Source organism: Peromyscus leucopus, chromosome 13, assembly GCF_004664715.2.
Source record: "Peromyscus leucopus breed LL Stock chromosome 13, UCI_PerLeu_2.1, whole genome shotgun sequence".
NCBI classification, from domain to species: domain Eukaryota; kingdom Metazoa; phylum Chordata; class Mammalia; order Rodentia; family Cricetidae; genus Peromyscus; species Peromyscus leucopus.
Genome location: NC_051074.1, coordinates 49,052,604 through 49,065,968, shown reverse-complemented (window position 1 = coordinate 49,065,968; position 13,365 = coordinate 49,052,604). Strand labels below are relative to the sequence as shown.

Genomic DNA, 13,365 nt, shown 5'->3' with positions numbered 1-13,365 from the left:
AGCATGTAGCTTTAGTGGAGGACCACTTTCGTAGTCTGCCCTGGGCTGCATCCCTAGCACAGATAACAAAGAAACAAGCCCCAACACTAAGTTGCAGGTGAATTATCAGTTTTGGTACCTACTAGACTATAAAGTCCTTGACAAGAAATCTATTGCCCTTTTCTGATGAGTAGCACAGTGCCCTTATAAATCCCAGAATGGGAAGTACATACTCCATTAGAAAAAAGTATTGATGAGCATGGTAGCCCAAACCTATAATCCCAACACTGGGAATGAAGCTTGAGAGTCATGCATTTGAGGCCAGCCTGAGCTACATGAAATAAAACCTGCACTAAATAGAGAGTTCGAGGATATACTGGCTTACACAGTATACAGTTTGTTTTGTTGTGGTTTTTTACTTTGGTGGTATTTTATTTTTGAGATAAATCTCATGTACCTCAGACTGACCTCAACCTTGCTATGAAGGCAAGGATCAACTTGGGACTCCTAAACCTCAGGCCTCACTTCCCAAGCAAGAGCGAGGATTAGGAACATGCGCCACCACGTCTAGATTGGTGTATGTTTGCTGCTGTGGTTGGTTTTGTTTTTACAATCATTTATTTACTTTGTGTGTGCTAGCATCCGTGCACGGCAGTGGGGCCTGTCTGTGTATGTGGAAGCCAAAGGACAACTTGGGAGTCAGTTCCCGCCTTCCATCACGGGGTTCTGGGGATCAAACTCAGGCTGTCAGACTTGGCAGCAAGCATCATTACCAACTAAGCTATCCCGCCAGCCCTGATATGTGTTTCAGACATACAGCTATCAAATAGGAACAAAAATAACTCCTCAAGCCTGGGATGTAGCTCAGTTAATAGAGTTCTTAACCCAGCACGCAAAAAGTGCTCTGTTCAATCCTCCTGTCTCAGCCTCCCCATCGCTGGGATTCTAGACCACCACACCTGGCACATCTCTAATATCTTGGCTGTGATAACTGTAAAACAACTTTCTAAAAGTTGCTGATGCTCTGGCTTAGAACACTCCACTTAAGGATGCAAAATTCAGTGAGGAAAAAAAAAAGAAGAAAAGAAAACATTCCCAGGAAAAAAAGAAACCTAACGTTTACAATTCAGTGGGATCTTACAAACACTGACTTCCAAGAACCTGAAGACATTGCAGCTTCCTGATTTGCAGCAGGGCTCCGAGCAGACTTTTTTCTGTATGTGTGCATGTGTATGTCTGTACGGGGGCCATGTGAGTGCAGGTTGCTCACAGTCCAGAAGAAGGTGGCGAATCCCCTGGAGCACAGTGACAGGCAGTTGTGAGTCTCCTGACCTGGACAAGTGAGACCCGAACTCGGATCCTCTCCGCCAAGGTTCTCTCTAACTGCTTAGCTAACCAGCCCCAGCTAACTTTTTTTAAAAAGTTTTTTTTTTGTCAGTTTTCCCAACGTGATCAATGAACTAGACAAAACAAACAGTACTGCGGACAGCTGCAAGACAGCAGCAGCAACCAAACAAGGATGCCTAATGTGATCCTGCAGAGGGAAAGAAGCCCGAGCTCCCAAAGGTCTTCTGATCTCTCTCCCTTCAGCTCCATCAGGCCAGAAACCAAGAAGCCTAAGTCAAGCCTCCCCTGCCGGTACTCCCCGGTCCCCGCGGCGGCGGCGGCGGGGCGGGAGGCGGTACCCAGTCAAGGACAAGCGGAGGATGACTCGTCTGACCTCACGGGCGCAAGCCTCCTGCCAAGAAATAAAACCCTGCGGGAGGCACCTCAGCCTCCCGCACCTAAACCCGCCCTCACCTTCGCTCCGGCGCCCACCAGGCTGCTCCGCGGACTCGTCCGGGTCCTTTCCGACCCCGCCAGACCGGGCCGCTAAGTCAATATGGCGGCCTCGGCGAAGAACGTCAGCGGGACCCGGAGGACGGAAAGCCAGGAGGGACGAAAAACCCAAGGTACGACAATTCTCCACCACCACCACCCCCGCCCCTCCTCTTTGGGGCCCCGTTCGGCAATTTCCGTCAGGCTGAGCGCGAGCCGAGAGGAAGAAGCGGAGGGGGGGGGGGGACGAAGGGCAGCCGCAGTTCCGCCGGAAGTAGACGGGGCCTTGAGGCCGAGCGTTTTCGTTCCACTCCGGCTCTTCGCGGGGCGTCTCCCGGGGTTCCGGAACCCCTGGAGGCAGGCGTTTTAAAATGCCTCTTTTATCAGCTTCTCGCCGAGCGCCCCGGAAGGCCCGCGGACCGCCTGCGGGCCGTGTAACTCGCGAGTCCCGGGCGGACGCGGAGGAAGGAGACCGGGGACGTCCTCTGACCTTTAACCCCTAGCCGGTGCAGCGGAGGGAAACGCCTCCGTCTCTATATAAGGACTTTTCCGGCCGGCCTGGGCCCTTTTTTCTGCCCCCCTCAGCGCCGGCCGCCGCGGTCCTCTGGCGCTCTTTTTTTTCCCTCCGCTGCTACCGGGGTCCGTGCTCCAGCCGACGCCATGGGTTTCGGAGACCTGAAAACCCCCGCCGGCCTCCAGGTGCTCAACGATTACCTGGCGGACAAGAGCTACATCGAGGGGTGAGCCGGGAGGCCGGGGCCACGTGGCCCGGGCGGGCGGGCCGGCTCGGCGGGCGCCTGGGACGATCGGCGGGCGGGCAGCGGGGGGCGCCTGGGACGAGGGGGGAGACGAGCCCGGCTCTCACGGGGCTCGGATGCCGCCGGAGCCGGAGCTCCCGGGAGGGGCGGCAGGCGGGGTAATTGAAGTGTGCGGGGCGTCCGTGGGGGCTGCGATCGAACTTCTTCCGCGTCTTTGGGGAGTTCATACATTTCAACCCCGGGGCTAGGCTGATTGGAGGGTGGTAGCCTGTGAGATCTCTCCTACGTGGCAGAGAGCCTCGGCTAGCACAGATTCGAAACAGATGGTCGGTGCACTTAGTTTAAAGCAACTTGGTAGCCCCATGCTAGCCGCCTCCCCCCCCCCACGTGTTAGTTTGAGGGATGCAGGGGTTGTCACAGACTAGCTGGTGTTGTGTGCCTTGTCTTTTAAAGGTGTGTGCACTTGTTTTTTTTTTTTTTTGTCGCCGGCAGGTATGTGCCGTCCCAAGCCGATGTGGCAGTGTTTGAAGCCGTCTCTGGGCCACCTCCCGCCGACCTGTGCCATGCCCTGCGCTGGTATAATCACATCAAGTCTTACGAGAAAGAGAAAGCCAGGTAAAAAAGAAAAAATGTCTTTGCTACCTGGATTTGCACATGGCAAAGTGGGACCCAGGTTAAAGGTTACTTTAGCTTTGTTGGGCTAGTGTACACTGAATTTCTTGTGACCTTAAAAGGCCGAGAGACTGAAGTCCCCCACTTTCTCATGGAACAGGTAGAACATGGACAACAGCAGTTCAGCTTTACTTCACACCTCCGACCTGGGGGGGCCGTCGCTGGGGTGAGAGGGTGGCTCATTCATTGAGCCCCTGGCCATTCTTCTGAAACTACCAGCAAGGGTGGAGAGTTTGGGGAAGTGGACACCAGTTAACTAAGAATGGAAGTGAGCATACTTAATGAAATCTCGCAGAGACGTTCATTCTGAAAGAGTTAAACCATAGTGAGTACTGCGTGTGATGTCCCCCGTGGTACTAACGTTTGCTGCCTGAAGAGTTGGACACACATAAAATTTTTACCTGGGATTATGCTAAAGAGTAAACAACCAAAACAGGAGGGATTGTTACTGGGAAAGAAGGATTTTGTGCTTTGTCCAGAAAAGGATGTGACACCGACCTAATCGTGATAGACTTTTTTTTTAAAGCCTGCCAGGAGTGAAGAAATCCTTGGGCAAGTACGGCCCTGCCAGTGTGGAAGACACCACAGGAAGCGGAGCTGCGGATGCTAAGGATGATGACGACATTGACCTCTTCGGGTCTGATGATGAGGAGGTATGGCCGGCTGTTTCTGTGAGCATGTTGGTGAGGCGGTGTGGCTTCAAGCCCGAGTGTGGATGCTGTAGTCACTGCCCTTGCTTGGTCATCTGCCTTGGAAAATTAGCACTGGGTACATGATGAATGAAACCAAATCACCATCTTTCGGCTGAGCTCCTGATGGATTTGCTTTTTTCTGATAAACCCGGTCATTTTTGTAATGACCCTGTCACTACATTTATACAGAAGGTAACCAATTCTGTGAATTTTTTTTTTTTTTTTGTCCTGTACAGGAAAGCGAAGAAGCAAAGAGGCTCCGAGAAGAGCGCCTTGCACAGTATGAATCAAAGAAAGCCAAAAGTAGGTAGCTTTACAGCTTACCTTCATCGTTAAATAATGATGAGAGCGGTCTTCTCCAAAGCTCCCCCAAAGTGACTTTGGGTTGTGTATTTTCCAATTTCGTTGACTGGATCAATAGTCTTCATCACCCAGCTTGCCTCATAGACGTCCACAGCTACTGGTCTACAGCTGTTCCTATGGTTGCAGCTGTAGCATTCCTCTGTGGGAAAGAAACTGTGCACCATTAATGCCTCTTTCTTAGCCAAACAGAAAGAGGAATGTGCGTGACACACACAAGGTACATTCTGTGTGTTTTTCGGCAAGAAGATGGTCTGCTTGGAGACACATTGAGATTTGGCCGAGGGCAAGGTGTTCAGTTGAGTGTTTGAGTGTAATGCGTGTCTTAATCTTTTGTAGAGCCTGCGGTTGTTGCCAAGTCTTCCATCTTGTTAGATGTGAAGCCTTGGGACGATGAGACAGACATGGCTAAATTGGAGGAGTGTGTCAGAAGCATCCAAGCAGATGGCTTGGTGTGGGGCTCTTGTAAGTGCAATGAGCATGGTTTGAAGTTGGGGTTTATGTACATTTTCAATTTTTACGACATTGATGGTCTCCTAACAAATTTTTCTCTTGATGTTTTTTAGCCAAATTGGTCCCCGTGGGTTATGGCATCAAAAAACTTCAAATACAGTGTGTAGTTGAAGATGATAAAGTTGGCACAGATATGCTGGAGGAGCAGATCACTGCTTTTGAGGACTACGTGCAGTCCATGGATGTGGCTGCTTTTAACAAAATCTAAAATCATCCTCAAGTCAGTGCACTTGAATAAAAGCTTGAAAATAACCCTTGGCTCTTGATTCTACAATGGTATATGTCTTCATTTTGAGGGAAAGGATTCAGTGGCTGTGTAATTCATACGTAATGAAACTTGGGGGCTGGAAAGGTATCTCAGCAGGCAAGTCACTTGGGCCAAGCTTGATGGCCATCTGAGTTTAACCCATGTGGTGGAAGGAGAGAGTACTGACTCCCAGAAGTTGTCTTTTAACAGCATGTGTGTTTCGTGTATTACATGACCACACACAGCATTAAACAAAAAAAACGGATGTAGTGTTATTAAACGTTTAGCAATTTTAGTATAATTTTGTAGCCATTGGTGATACAATTCTGTGGCTGTCAACATTACATCATACTCATGGATATGGTCTATTGTGACCAGACATCTTCCAGATTAGTTTTTTGAAACTAAATTGAGGGCTGGAGAGATGGCTCAGAGGTTAAGAGCACTAGCTCACAACCATCTGTAATGAGATCTGCTGCCCTCTTCTGGCCTGCAGGTGTACATGCTGGTAGAACACTATACATAATAAAGCTTTTAAAAAGAAAAGAAAAATTGAATCTTGGGCCAGTAAGATGATTCGGCACTAAGGGTGCCCGCTTCTAACATTTACCACCTTGTTTCAGTCCCTAGAGCCTAGGTGAGGATTGCCAACTTTGGGAAATGGTCCTCTGACCTTCACATGGACACCACCCATATACAAACAAAACCGTTTTCTTCATCAGTGATATGTATGTGCACCACATGAGTGCCTGGGGCCTGAGGAGTTCAGAAGAGGGTGTTGGCTCCCCTAGAACTGGAGTTCTCGGTGGATATTAGCTACTGTGTAGGTGTTGATGCCCAGGTACTCCTAATTGTTGAGCAATCTCTGTAACCCTCCACCCCCAAAAAGGTTTAGATGCCACTATACCAGAGGAGGTAAGTAAATTGCCATTTACAGAATTTGAAATATAGAGGTTGAATCTTTTAGAAGTGTAATCTGTGTGGTGGTGGTGCATTTCTGTAATCCCAGAGGCAGGTGGATCTCAGTTTGAGGCCAGCCTGGTCTACAGAGTGAGATCCAGGAAAGCCAGGGCTACACAAAAAAAGTATAGGGGCTGGAGAGATAGCTCAGCTTAAGAGCACTGACTGCTCTTCCAGAGGTCCTGAGTTCAATTCCCAGTAACCGCATGGTGGCTCACAACCATCTGTAACAAGATCTGATGCCCTCTTCTGGCCTGCAGTCATACATGCTGTATATATAATAAATAAATAAATCTTTTAAAAAAAATAAAAGTATAATCTGGTGTTAGCATTATGTCCTAGAGGGCGTTGTGTAGGGAACTGGTACCCAGGCCTCCCACACTTGAGGTTCTTGGGTGGATCCCTAAGTTGGTTAAGTGCTGGCTGGGGCGGGCAGTATGCTAACAGCTACTGCCGTGGATTGCACCACCCTGGATGTACACAGCTGTTGGGACGTCATGTTAAATACCAGATGCAGTTAACTATAGTTTTTTGTTTGGATGTTGTGTCTAAAAGCTTCCCCTATTTTGTAGATGGGGATCCAGAAAACTAAGTAATCCAGGGTTATTTCACTCAACCGGACAGTACTTTTGCTCTTAGTCGAGTGAGGAAAGCTTCACATTGTAAAGATTTGTTTATTAAAATTGGCCCTGAGGAAAACGCACTTAAATAGACAGGCAGCCAGAAATAGTGGGGAATTTTTTTCATGGTTGTTAGGATCGTAAGGACCAGCAGAGGGCAGTGTCAAGACCATGAGAGCCAGCAATGTCAGAACCGTGAAAGCCGGCAGAGGGCAGCACTTGCTATTCTGGGGATCCATAGTGCTTGAGAATTGTGGAGAACACTGACGTAAAGGTACATTTTATTCAGCTTCTACTGGCGTCCACGTAAACAAAAGAACAAAAGATAGCACTATGCCAGCGATGTATGCTCTTTGAAGTGGTCCTGAGTTCCAGCCAGTCTCTCTATCACCCGGGAATGTGTTTCTATTGTTTATAGTAATCTACACACTTGTACACAGCCACAATTTCCCATAACTGTGATGGTCTAAAGAACACAAAATTGTAGCCACGTTTCATCAAGAGGCCTGTCCCTTCCCTCCGTTGGTGAGCTAGCCTAGTCTTGCTTTGACCGATTGTGTGAGGGGAACAGTGCTGTGTGAGGGACAGAACCTTTAATAGGCCTGAGGATGTGGTTCAGTGGGGGAGCACACGCCACTTGCAGCTTTTGGAACTGACAAGTGGCCACCCTGAACAGGGTCTGGACGGGTGTGAGAGGGAGGACGGTTAACTAGTCCCAACTAGTCCAAGCGAGGCCCTTTGCATCATTATCCACCTGAGGCCCCAGACAAAGGAAGCAGAGCCAAATCAACCTATCTTACTTGTATTCCAGAACCTCAGAACTGAACTATATGAACAATAGATTGTTGTTTTAAGCAATTAGATTTTGGGGCAACTTATTAAATAAACAGTTAACAGGAATTGAAGTTTTAAACCAATATGACTAGCAGTTTAATTCATAAATTATTAAAAAGTTGAATATTTGTATATTATGCTGTTAAAATTTATGTATATTTAATTTGTTTATTGGAGCTTGAGGCCAGTCTAGGCTACATAGTGAAACTCTATGCCAAAGTCTTTTGGTAATTTCCCCTTTGGTAACTGCAAAGGTGATCAGGGAACTGGGGAGATGCCAAGCTGGTAAAATGCATTCAAGGAAGACCTGAGTTCAGCACACAATAGAAAAAGCCTGGCATGGTGGCATGCATGCATGCATGCAATCTCAGTGTTGGGGAGATGGAGGAGATAGGGAGATCTCTGGGACTTGCAGGCTCCCCATCTTAGCCTGCTTGGTGAGCTCTAGGCAAGTGAAAGACTCTGTCTCAAAAAAATTAGGTGGGAGGCTCCTGAGGAGCAACAATCTCAAGGTTTGCTTATCACAGTTCATACATGTGTACCTGCACGCACATGAACACGCATGCACGCACAAAATGACCCAAAAGCAAACAAAAGTGAGCCTGATACTTTTTCAAGATGATTAATGTAATGTGGTATGCGTTACAAAAAATGATTTACTTAATCTGATGCACATATATAGACACAGGCAGAGGGAGAAAAGTTTTAGCTTGTCAGTATCACAATCGCCACCAGAGGGCAGCCAGAAAGATGCATCATTTAAATTGGGGGGAAGAAATCCTACATTTTATGCCCACACAAAAGTATAAGGCCAATACACTGAACGAAAACAACAGAAATATGGTCAGTTTAGATCAGAATGAAGCTTCATCTGACAGGATTTGTCACGGGGATCCCGTGAAGACACCATGCTGATTTCCGGGAACACAGGACTCAGTGGGCTGTTTCTGGGGGAGACAAGCTCTTGGTTTCAGCGCTCCTGAGCTGTTCGCTCACTGTGCCAGGACAGCTGACTTCCCACAGAGAATGCTTGAGTACCTCAGCAACAGAGGCCCGGAAGTGAGCTTGGAACTTCTTGCTAATTAGAACGTAAAGGATGGGGTTCAAGCAGCTATTGAGGAATGCCAAGCCAGTAGAGAGAGGGACCCCGCTCTGCAGGATGTGATGGAAAGAGCTGTTGTGGTAGACGCTGAGTTCCCAAATGCTAAACAGGTGATAAGGAGTCCAGCAGACCATGAAGGCAATGACCACAGAGAGGATTGTCCAAAAATGCTTACTGGACATGGGAATGTTTTGCTTCTTTGCCTTGAAGATGAGACACAAGTAGCACAAGCTCATTGTCAGCAGAGGGAAGAGGTAGCCAAAAAGGAACTTGACCCAGGTCAGAACATGGTGTCTTACCAAGGTGAGGGCAGGGTCATGCTCCTGGAAATTGTTATAACAAATAATGTGGTTATTGACCTCCACAGTGTCCCGGAAGTACAGGACAGGCCCTCCAAGCAGAGAAGCCGAAAGCCAGACAAATATAACAACGCCCAGTGAGTTCTTCAGGGTTCGGTGCCGATGAGACAAGACAGGATGGATCAAGCGGAAATAGTGATCCAGGCTGATCACTGTCAAGAAGAAAACACTAGAAAACATGTTCAGCTGGGCAATGAAGGAGTTAGCCTTGCAAAGCCACAGGCCAAAGGGCCAGTGGAAATTCAAGGCCATGTAGGAGACATAGAGAGGCAGGAAGAGCACAAAAACGAAATCTGCAATGGCCAGATTGAGGAACCAGAGAGTAGTGACTGTCTTCTTCCACTTGAATCCCATGAACCAAATGACAATGGCGTTTCCTGGAATTCCCAGAACAAATGCTAGGACATGTAACAGCAGGGAGATCCAGTGAATGATTCCCAGGTGCAGCGTCTCCTCTGAATCAGACTCCTGGGAGTAATATTCTACCGTATAGGAATAGTTCTCAAATTCTTCATATAATGCTTCCTTTGAGATTTCCATGGTGGCCTTGTAGGTGGAGAGTAGGAAAACCTGCAAAAGCAAATTTTAAAGGAAAAAAAAAAGCTTAAAGGAGAATTAAGTTTGGTGAATAAAGAACATAAACCCGAAAGTACTTCATTTTATGACTAAGACGTGGTTTATTTTTTCAGAAGGCTTGTGTTTCTACCAAAGATGGCAATATCCCCAGTTTCACTGATTCTGCTCCCAGAGCTTTAGAGAGCTCATTTGTGATTCAGTAATTGTTAAGTTTAAAATGACCCACTCGACAGGTCAAGTCCTCCGTCCTTAATACTTACAGTGCATTACAAGAATCTTGACATTCAGCAAGCAGTTATTGGGCTCCCAGCATGCATTATTTTACATCCGATGCGAAGGAAACCAGATTGCTACTTACACAGTGCTACGTTCCAGGTTAATAATTGTAGCCCTGACGTGTAAAGCTCTAGCCGGAGAACAACGGCTTTCTGGAACTTTCTGTTCCGTGACACTAATAAGCACTGAAGATTTTGACCAAACATTTTAGGCCCAGAATTTTATTTCTAAGTGGTGTTAGCAATTAAATTAGGGGCCTTGAGCATGCCAAGCAGACACTCTACCAGCAAGTTAAGACCCCAACCCTAAATATGATGCAAGTGCTATCGATCAGTTATATCAATATAGATGGCTTTTTAGCTAGAAGGTATCTTCTGTTGTATTTTGGCTTTGGGTGTTTTGTTTTTGTTTTCTTTTTCTTTTTTTTTTTCTTTGTTCTGCTTTGTGAGATAGGCTAGCACTCTAGCGCTCTGTAGGCCTTGTAGATGGCTTGCATTTCACTGTACAGTCTAGGCTGGCTTAGACCTCACAGCAATGCTCCTGCCTCAGCCTTCCAAATGGTAGGAGATTAGGAATAAGCCACCACCCCAAATGAAAGGTATCATTTGGAGTAAACTTCATTATGGTCATATAATTTTCACATCAATTTCTTATATAATGCAATTAAATTTTTATTTCATTGAAATTCCTTTGCTTTGAATTGGATTTTTTTCCCTATAATTATGACAAAAAAAAAGAAAATTAGCCAGGCAGTGGTGGCGCACGCCTTTAATCCCAGCACTTGAGAGGCAGAGGCAGGCGGCTCTCTGTGAGTTCAAGGCCAGCCTGGTCTACACAGAAAGTTCCGGGACAGCCAGGGCTACATAGAGAAAGACTGTCAAAACAAACAAAAACAAAACATAAAAAGAACAAGCTGAAGTGGGCTGGCAAGAGGGCTCGGCAGGCTAAGGTGCTTGCTGCCAAGCCTGAGGACCTGAGTTTGAACCTCAGGACCCCCTGGTGGAAAGAGAGAATGTCTTCTAAAAGTGGTCCTTTGATCCACCAGTGTTCCGTGGTACATGCTCTCTCACACAAGCACAGGATGGACGGATGATGGGTGGAGGGAGGGAGGGAGAGAGAGAGAGAGAGGGGTAATTTAAAACTTTAAAGGCTGTGATGAAAAAAACTGGGCAAGATGCATCAGTGGGAAGATGGAGAGAGGGCTCATTGGTTAAGAGCCCTGGCTGCTCTTCCAGAAGATCCCAGTTCCTATCTATGGTGGCTCACAACCTTGTCTAACTCCAGCCTCGGGTATCTGCTGCCCTCTTCTGGCCTCTGACGGCATTGCATGCATGTACTCAAGACATACATGCAAGCAAAACAATACACAAAATATATATATTTTTTAAATTTTTTAAAGGATGGATTGGTGAGGATGGAGAGATGACTCAGCAGTTTAGAGCACTGGCTGCTCTTCTGGAGGTCCAGAGTTCAATTCCCAGCACCCACACGGTGGCTCGCCACCACTTACAATGGGGACTGATGCCCTCTTCTGTCACGAGGGCACACATGCAAATAGAGCACTCATATACAGAAATAAATACATTTTTAAAAAAAAAAAAAATGGATCAGTAGGTGAAAGTGTTTGGTGCCAAGCCTGAAGACCTGAGTTCAATCCCTGCAAAGGAGAAAAGAGAACCGATTTCTGAAAGTTGTCCTCTGACTTCCACATACATGCCGTGTTGTATGCCACCCACAATAAACATATAAATAAAAATAGAGGGTTTGGGGCTTTAGCTCAGTGGTAGAATGCTTGCCTAGCAAGTGCAAGGCCTGGGTTCGGTCCTCAGCTCCCAGGTTAAAAAAAAAAAATAGAAACTTTTTTTTTTTTTTTTAATTTTAATTTTTTTTTTTTTTGGTTTTTCGAGACAGGGTTTCTCTGTGTAGCTTTGCGCCTTTTCCTGGAACTCATTTGGTAGTCCAGGCTGGCCTCGAACTCACAGAGATCCGCCTGCCTCTGCCTCCCGAGTGCTGGGATTAAAGGCGTGCGCCACCACTGCCCGGGTGGATTATTTTTAATTAAAAAAAAAATCTTATGTATGGATATTTTGCCTGCATGTGCACCATGTAAGGGGCCTGCAGAGGGCAAAAGGGAGCATTGGATCCCCTGGGACTGGATTTACATACAGCTGTGAGCTTCCATGTGGGGTGCTAGGAATCGAACCCTGGTCCTCTGGAAGGGAAGCCACTGTTCTTAACTGCTGAGCCATCTCTGCAGCCCCATTGCTGAAGGATTTTGAGCAAAGTTTCCTGATTCGTATTACAGAAAAATCTCTGTTTCTACGATGGCAAAAGCTGACTGGTAGAAACAAGGAAGTGAATTAGAGGATTATTATTAACGATCCTGGCTAGAGCCAAAGGCCAACCTGTGATTTCGGTTGTGTGTGTAGATTACAGCATATTAGGTGGAATTATGACCTTGCTATGGTTTGCGTTTGGAAGTTAAGTGTGGCATAAGGCAATCTGATTAAACGTCAAGTGGACGAGGGTTGTGATGGTGAATCATGGTTGCCAACCTGACTGAATCTGGAATCAACTAAAAGCCAGGGGCTGGCCACTACTGGGAGGGACTTTCTTTTTTTCTTTTTTCCAGACAGGGTCTCACTATGTATTTCTAGCTATCCTAGAACTCATTATGTAGACCAGGCTGGCCTCAAACTCATAAGGTGATGGGATTAAAGGTGTGCACCACTCTGCCTGGTTTTTTGTTTTTTTGTTTTTGTTTTGTTTTGTTTTTGAGACAAGGTCTCTTTGTATAGCCTTGGCTGACCTGGAACTTGCTTTGTAGACCCAGATTGTCCTTGAACTCACAGAAATCTGCCTGCCTCTGCCTCCTAAGTGCTGGGATTACAGGTGTGTGCCACCACCTGTCATTTTCTTAATAGATTATATGAAGTGGGAAGGACCCACCTAAATGTGGGTGGCACCTTCCAGTAGCAGGCCAGCCAGAAAGAGATGATATGGCGGAAGAAGGAAAACTTTGCTGTTGCCTGCTTACCTGTTCTCCCTGGCAAGTTCATCTGCCCTGTTACTGCAGGGCACTGCCATCCTTTGCTGATATTAGAACCAACATCCTAGACAGTTCCAAGTCCACTTTCATGTCATATATATTTATTTTATTTTGAGACAAGATCTCACTGTGTAGTCCTGGCTGACTTAGAACTCACTCTATAGACCAGTCTGCCTTGAACTCAAAAAGATCCTCCTGCCTCTGCCTCCTGAGTGCTGGGATTAAAGGCATGTGCTACCTTGCCCAGCATATACATGATTTTTTAAACATTTTTTAAAGATGTATTTATTGCATTTTATGTATGTGGGTGTTTTACCTGCATGTACATGTATGTACCATGTGTGTGCCTGATGCCCCTGGAGGTCAGAAGAGGGTGTTGGATATCCTGAGACCGGGAGTTACAGATGCATGTGGGTGCTGGGAACAGAACCCAGGTTTTCTACAAGAGCCAAAGTGCTCTTAAGCAGTGAGCATCTATCCAGCTCAGCCTCACAAAATTTCTTAAGAATCTTAAAGGGAATAAATAAATAAATAAATAAATAAATAAATA

The 13,365-nt window shown here is 46.6% G+C and overlaps 3 protein-coding genes and 2 non-coding genes across 5 annotated transcripts in view; 3 read left to right on the top strand and 2 right to left on the bottom strand.

The window, feature by feature from the left end:
* The window catches only part of Ndufs1 (NADH:ubiquinone oxidoreductase core subunit S1), a 33,775-nt gene extending 31,879 nt beyond the window's left edge, over positions 1–1,896 (bottom strand). The window contains exon 1 of the mRNA XM_028891305.2: positions 1,780–1,896. The gene's annotated coding sequence lies outside the window, so the exon portion shown is untranslated. The remainder of the gene's footprint in view (positions 1–1,779) is intronic.
* Positions 1,897–2,126: 230 nt separating this feature from the next.
* Eef1b2 (eukaryotic translation elongation factor 1 beta 2) lies at positions 2,127–5,044 on the top strand. The gene is made up of 6 exons (XM_028891307.2): positions 2,127–2,537; positions 3,048–3,170; positions 3,754–3,880; positions 4,156–4,222; positions 4,619–4,744; positions 4,846–5,044. The coding sequence occupies exons 1-6, from the start codon at positions 2,458–2,460 to the stop codon at positions 4,998–5,000; spliced, it is 678 nt and encodes a 225-aa protein (XP_028747140.1). The 5' UTR covers positions 2,127–2,457; the 3' UTR covers positions 5,001–5,044.
* Positions 3,992–4,070, top strand: LOC114708220. Its single transcript, XR_003736762.1, has one exon. It is a non-coding gene; the product is annotated as a small nucleolar RNA SNORD51 (small nucleolar RNA).
* LOC114708221 lies at positions 4,369–4,498 on the top strand. The gene has a single exon (XR_003736763.1). It is a non-coding gene; the product is annotated as a small nucleolar RNA SNORA41 (small nucleolar RNA).
* Positions 5,045–8,301: 3,257 nt separating the features above from the next.
* Gpr1 (G protein-coupled receptor 1) overlaps positions 8,302–13,365 on the bottom strand; it is a 38,635-nt gene continuing 33,571 nt past the window's right edge. The window contains exon 2 of the mRNA XM_028891306.2: positions 8,302–9,484. Coding sequence (XP_028747139.1) covers positions 8,387–9,454 — 1,068 coding nt within the window. The 5' untranslated portion in view covers positions 9,455–9,484 and the 3' untranslated portion in view covers positions 8,302–8,386. The remainder of the gene's footprint in view (positions 9,485–13,365) is intronic.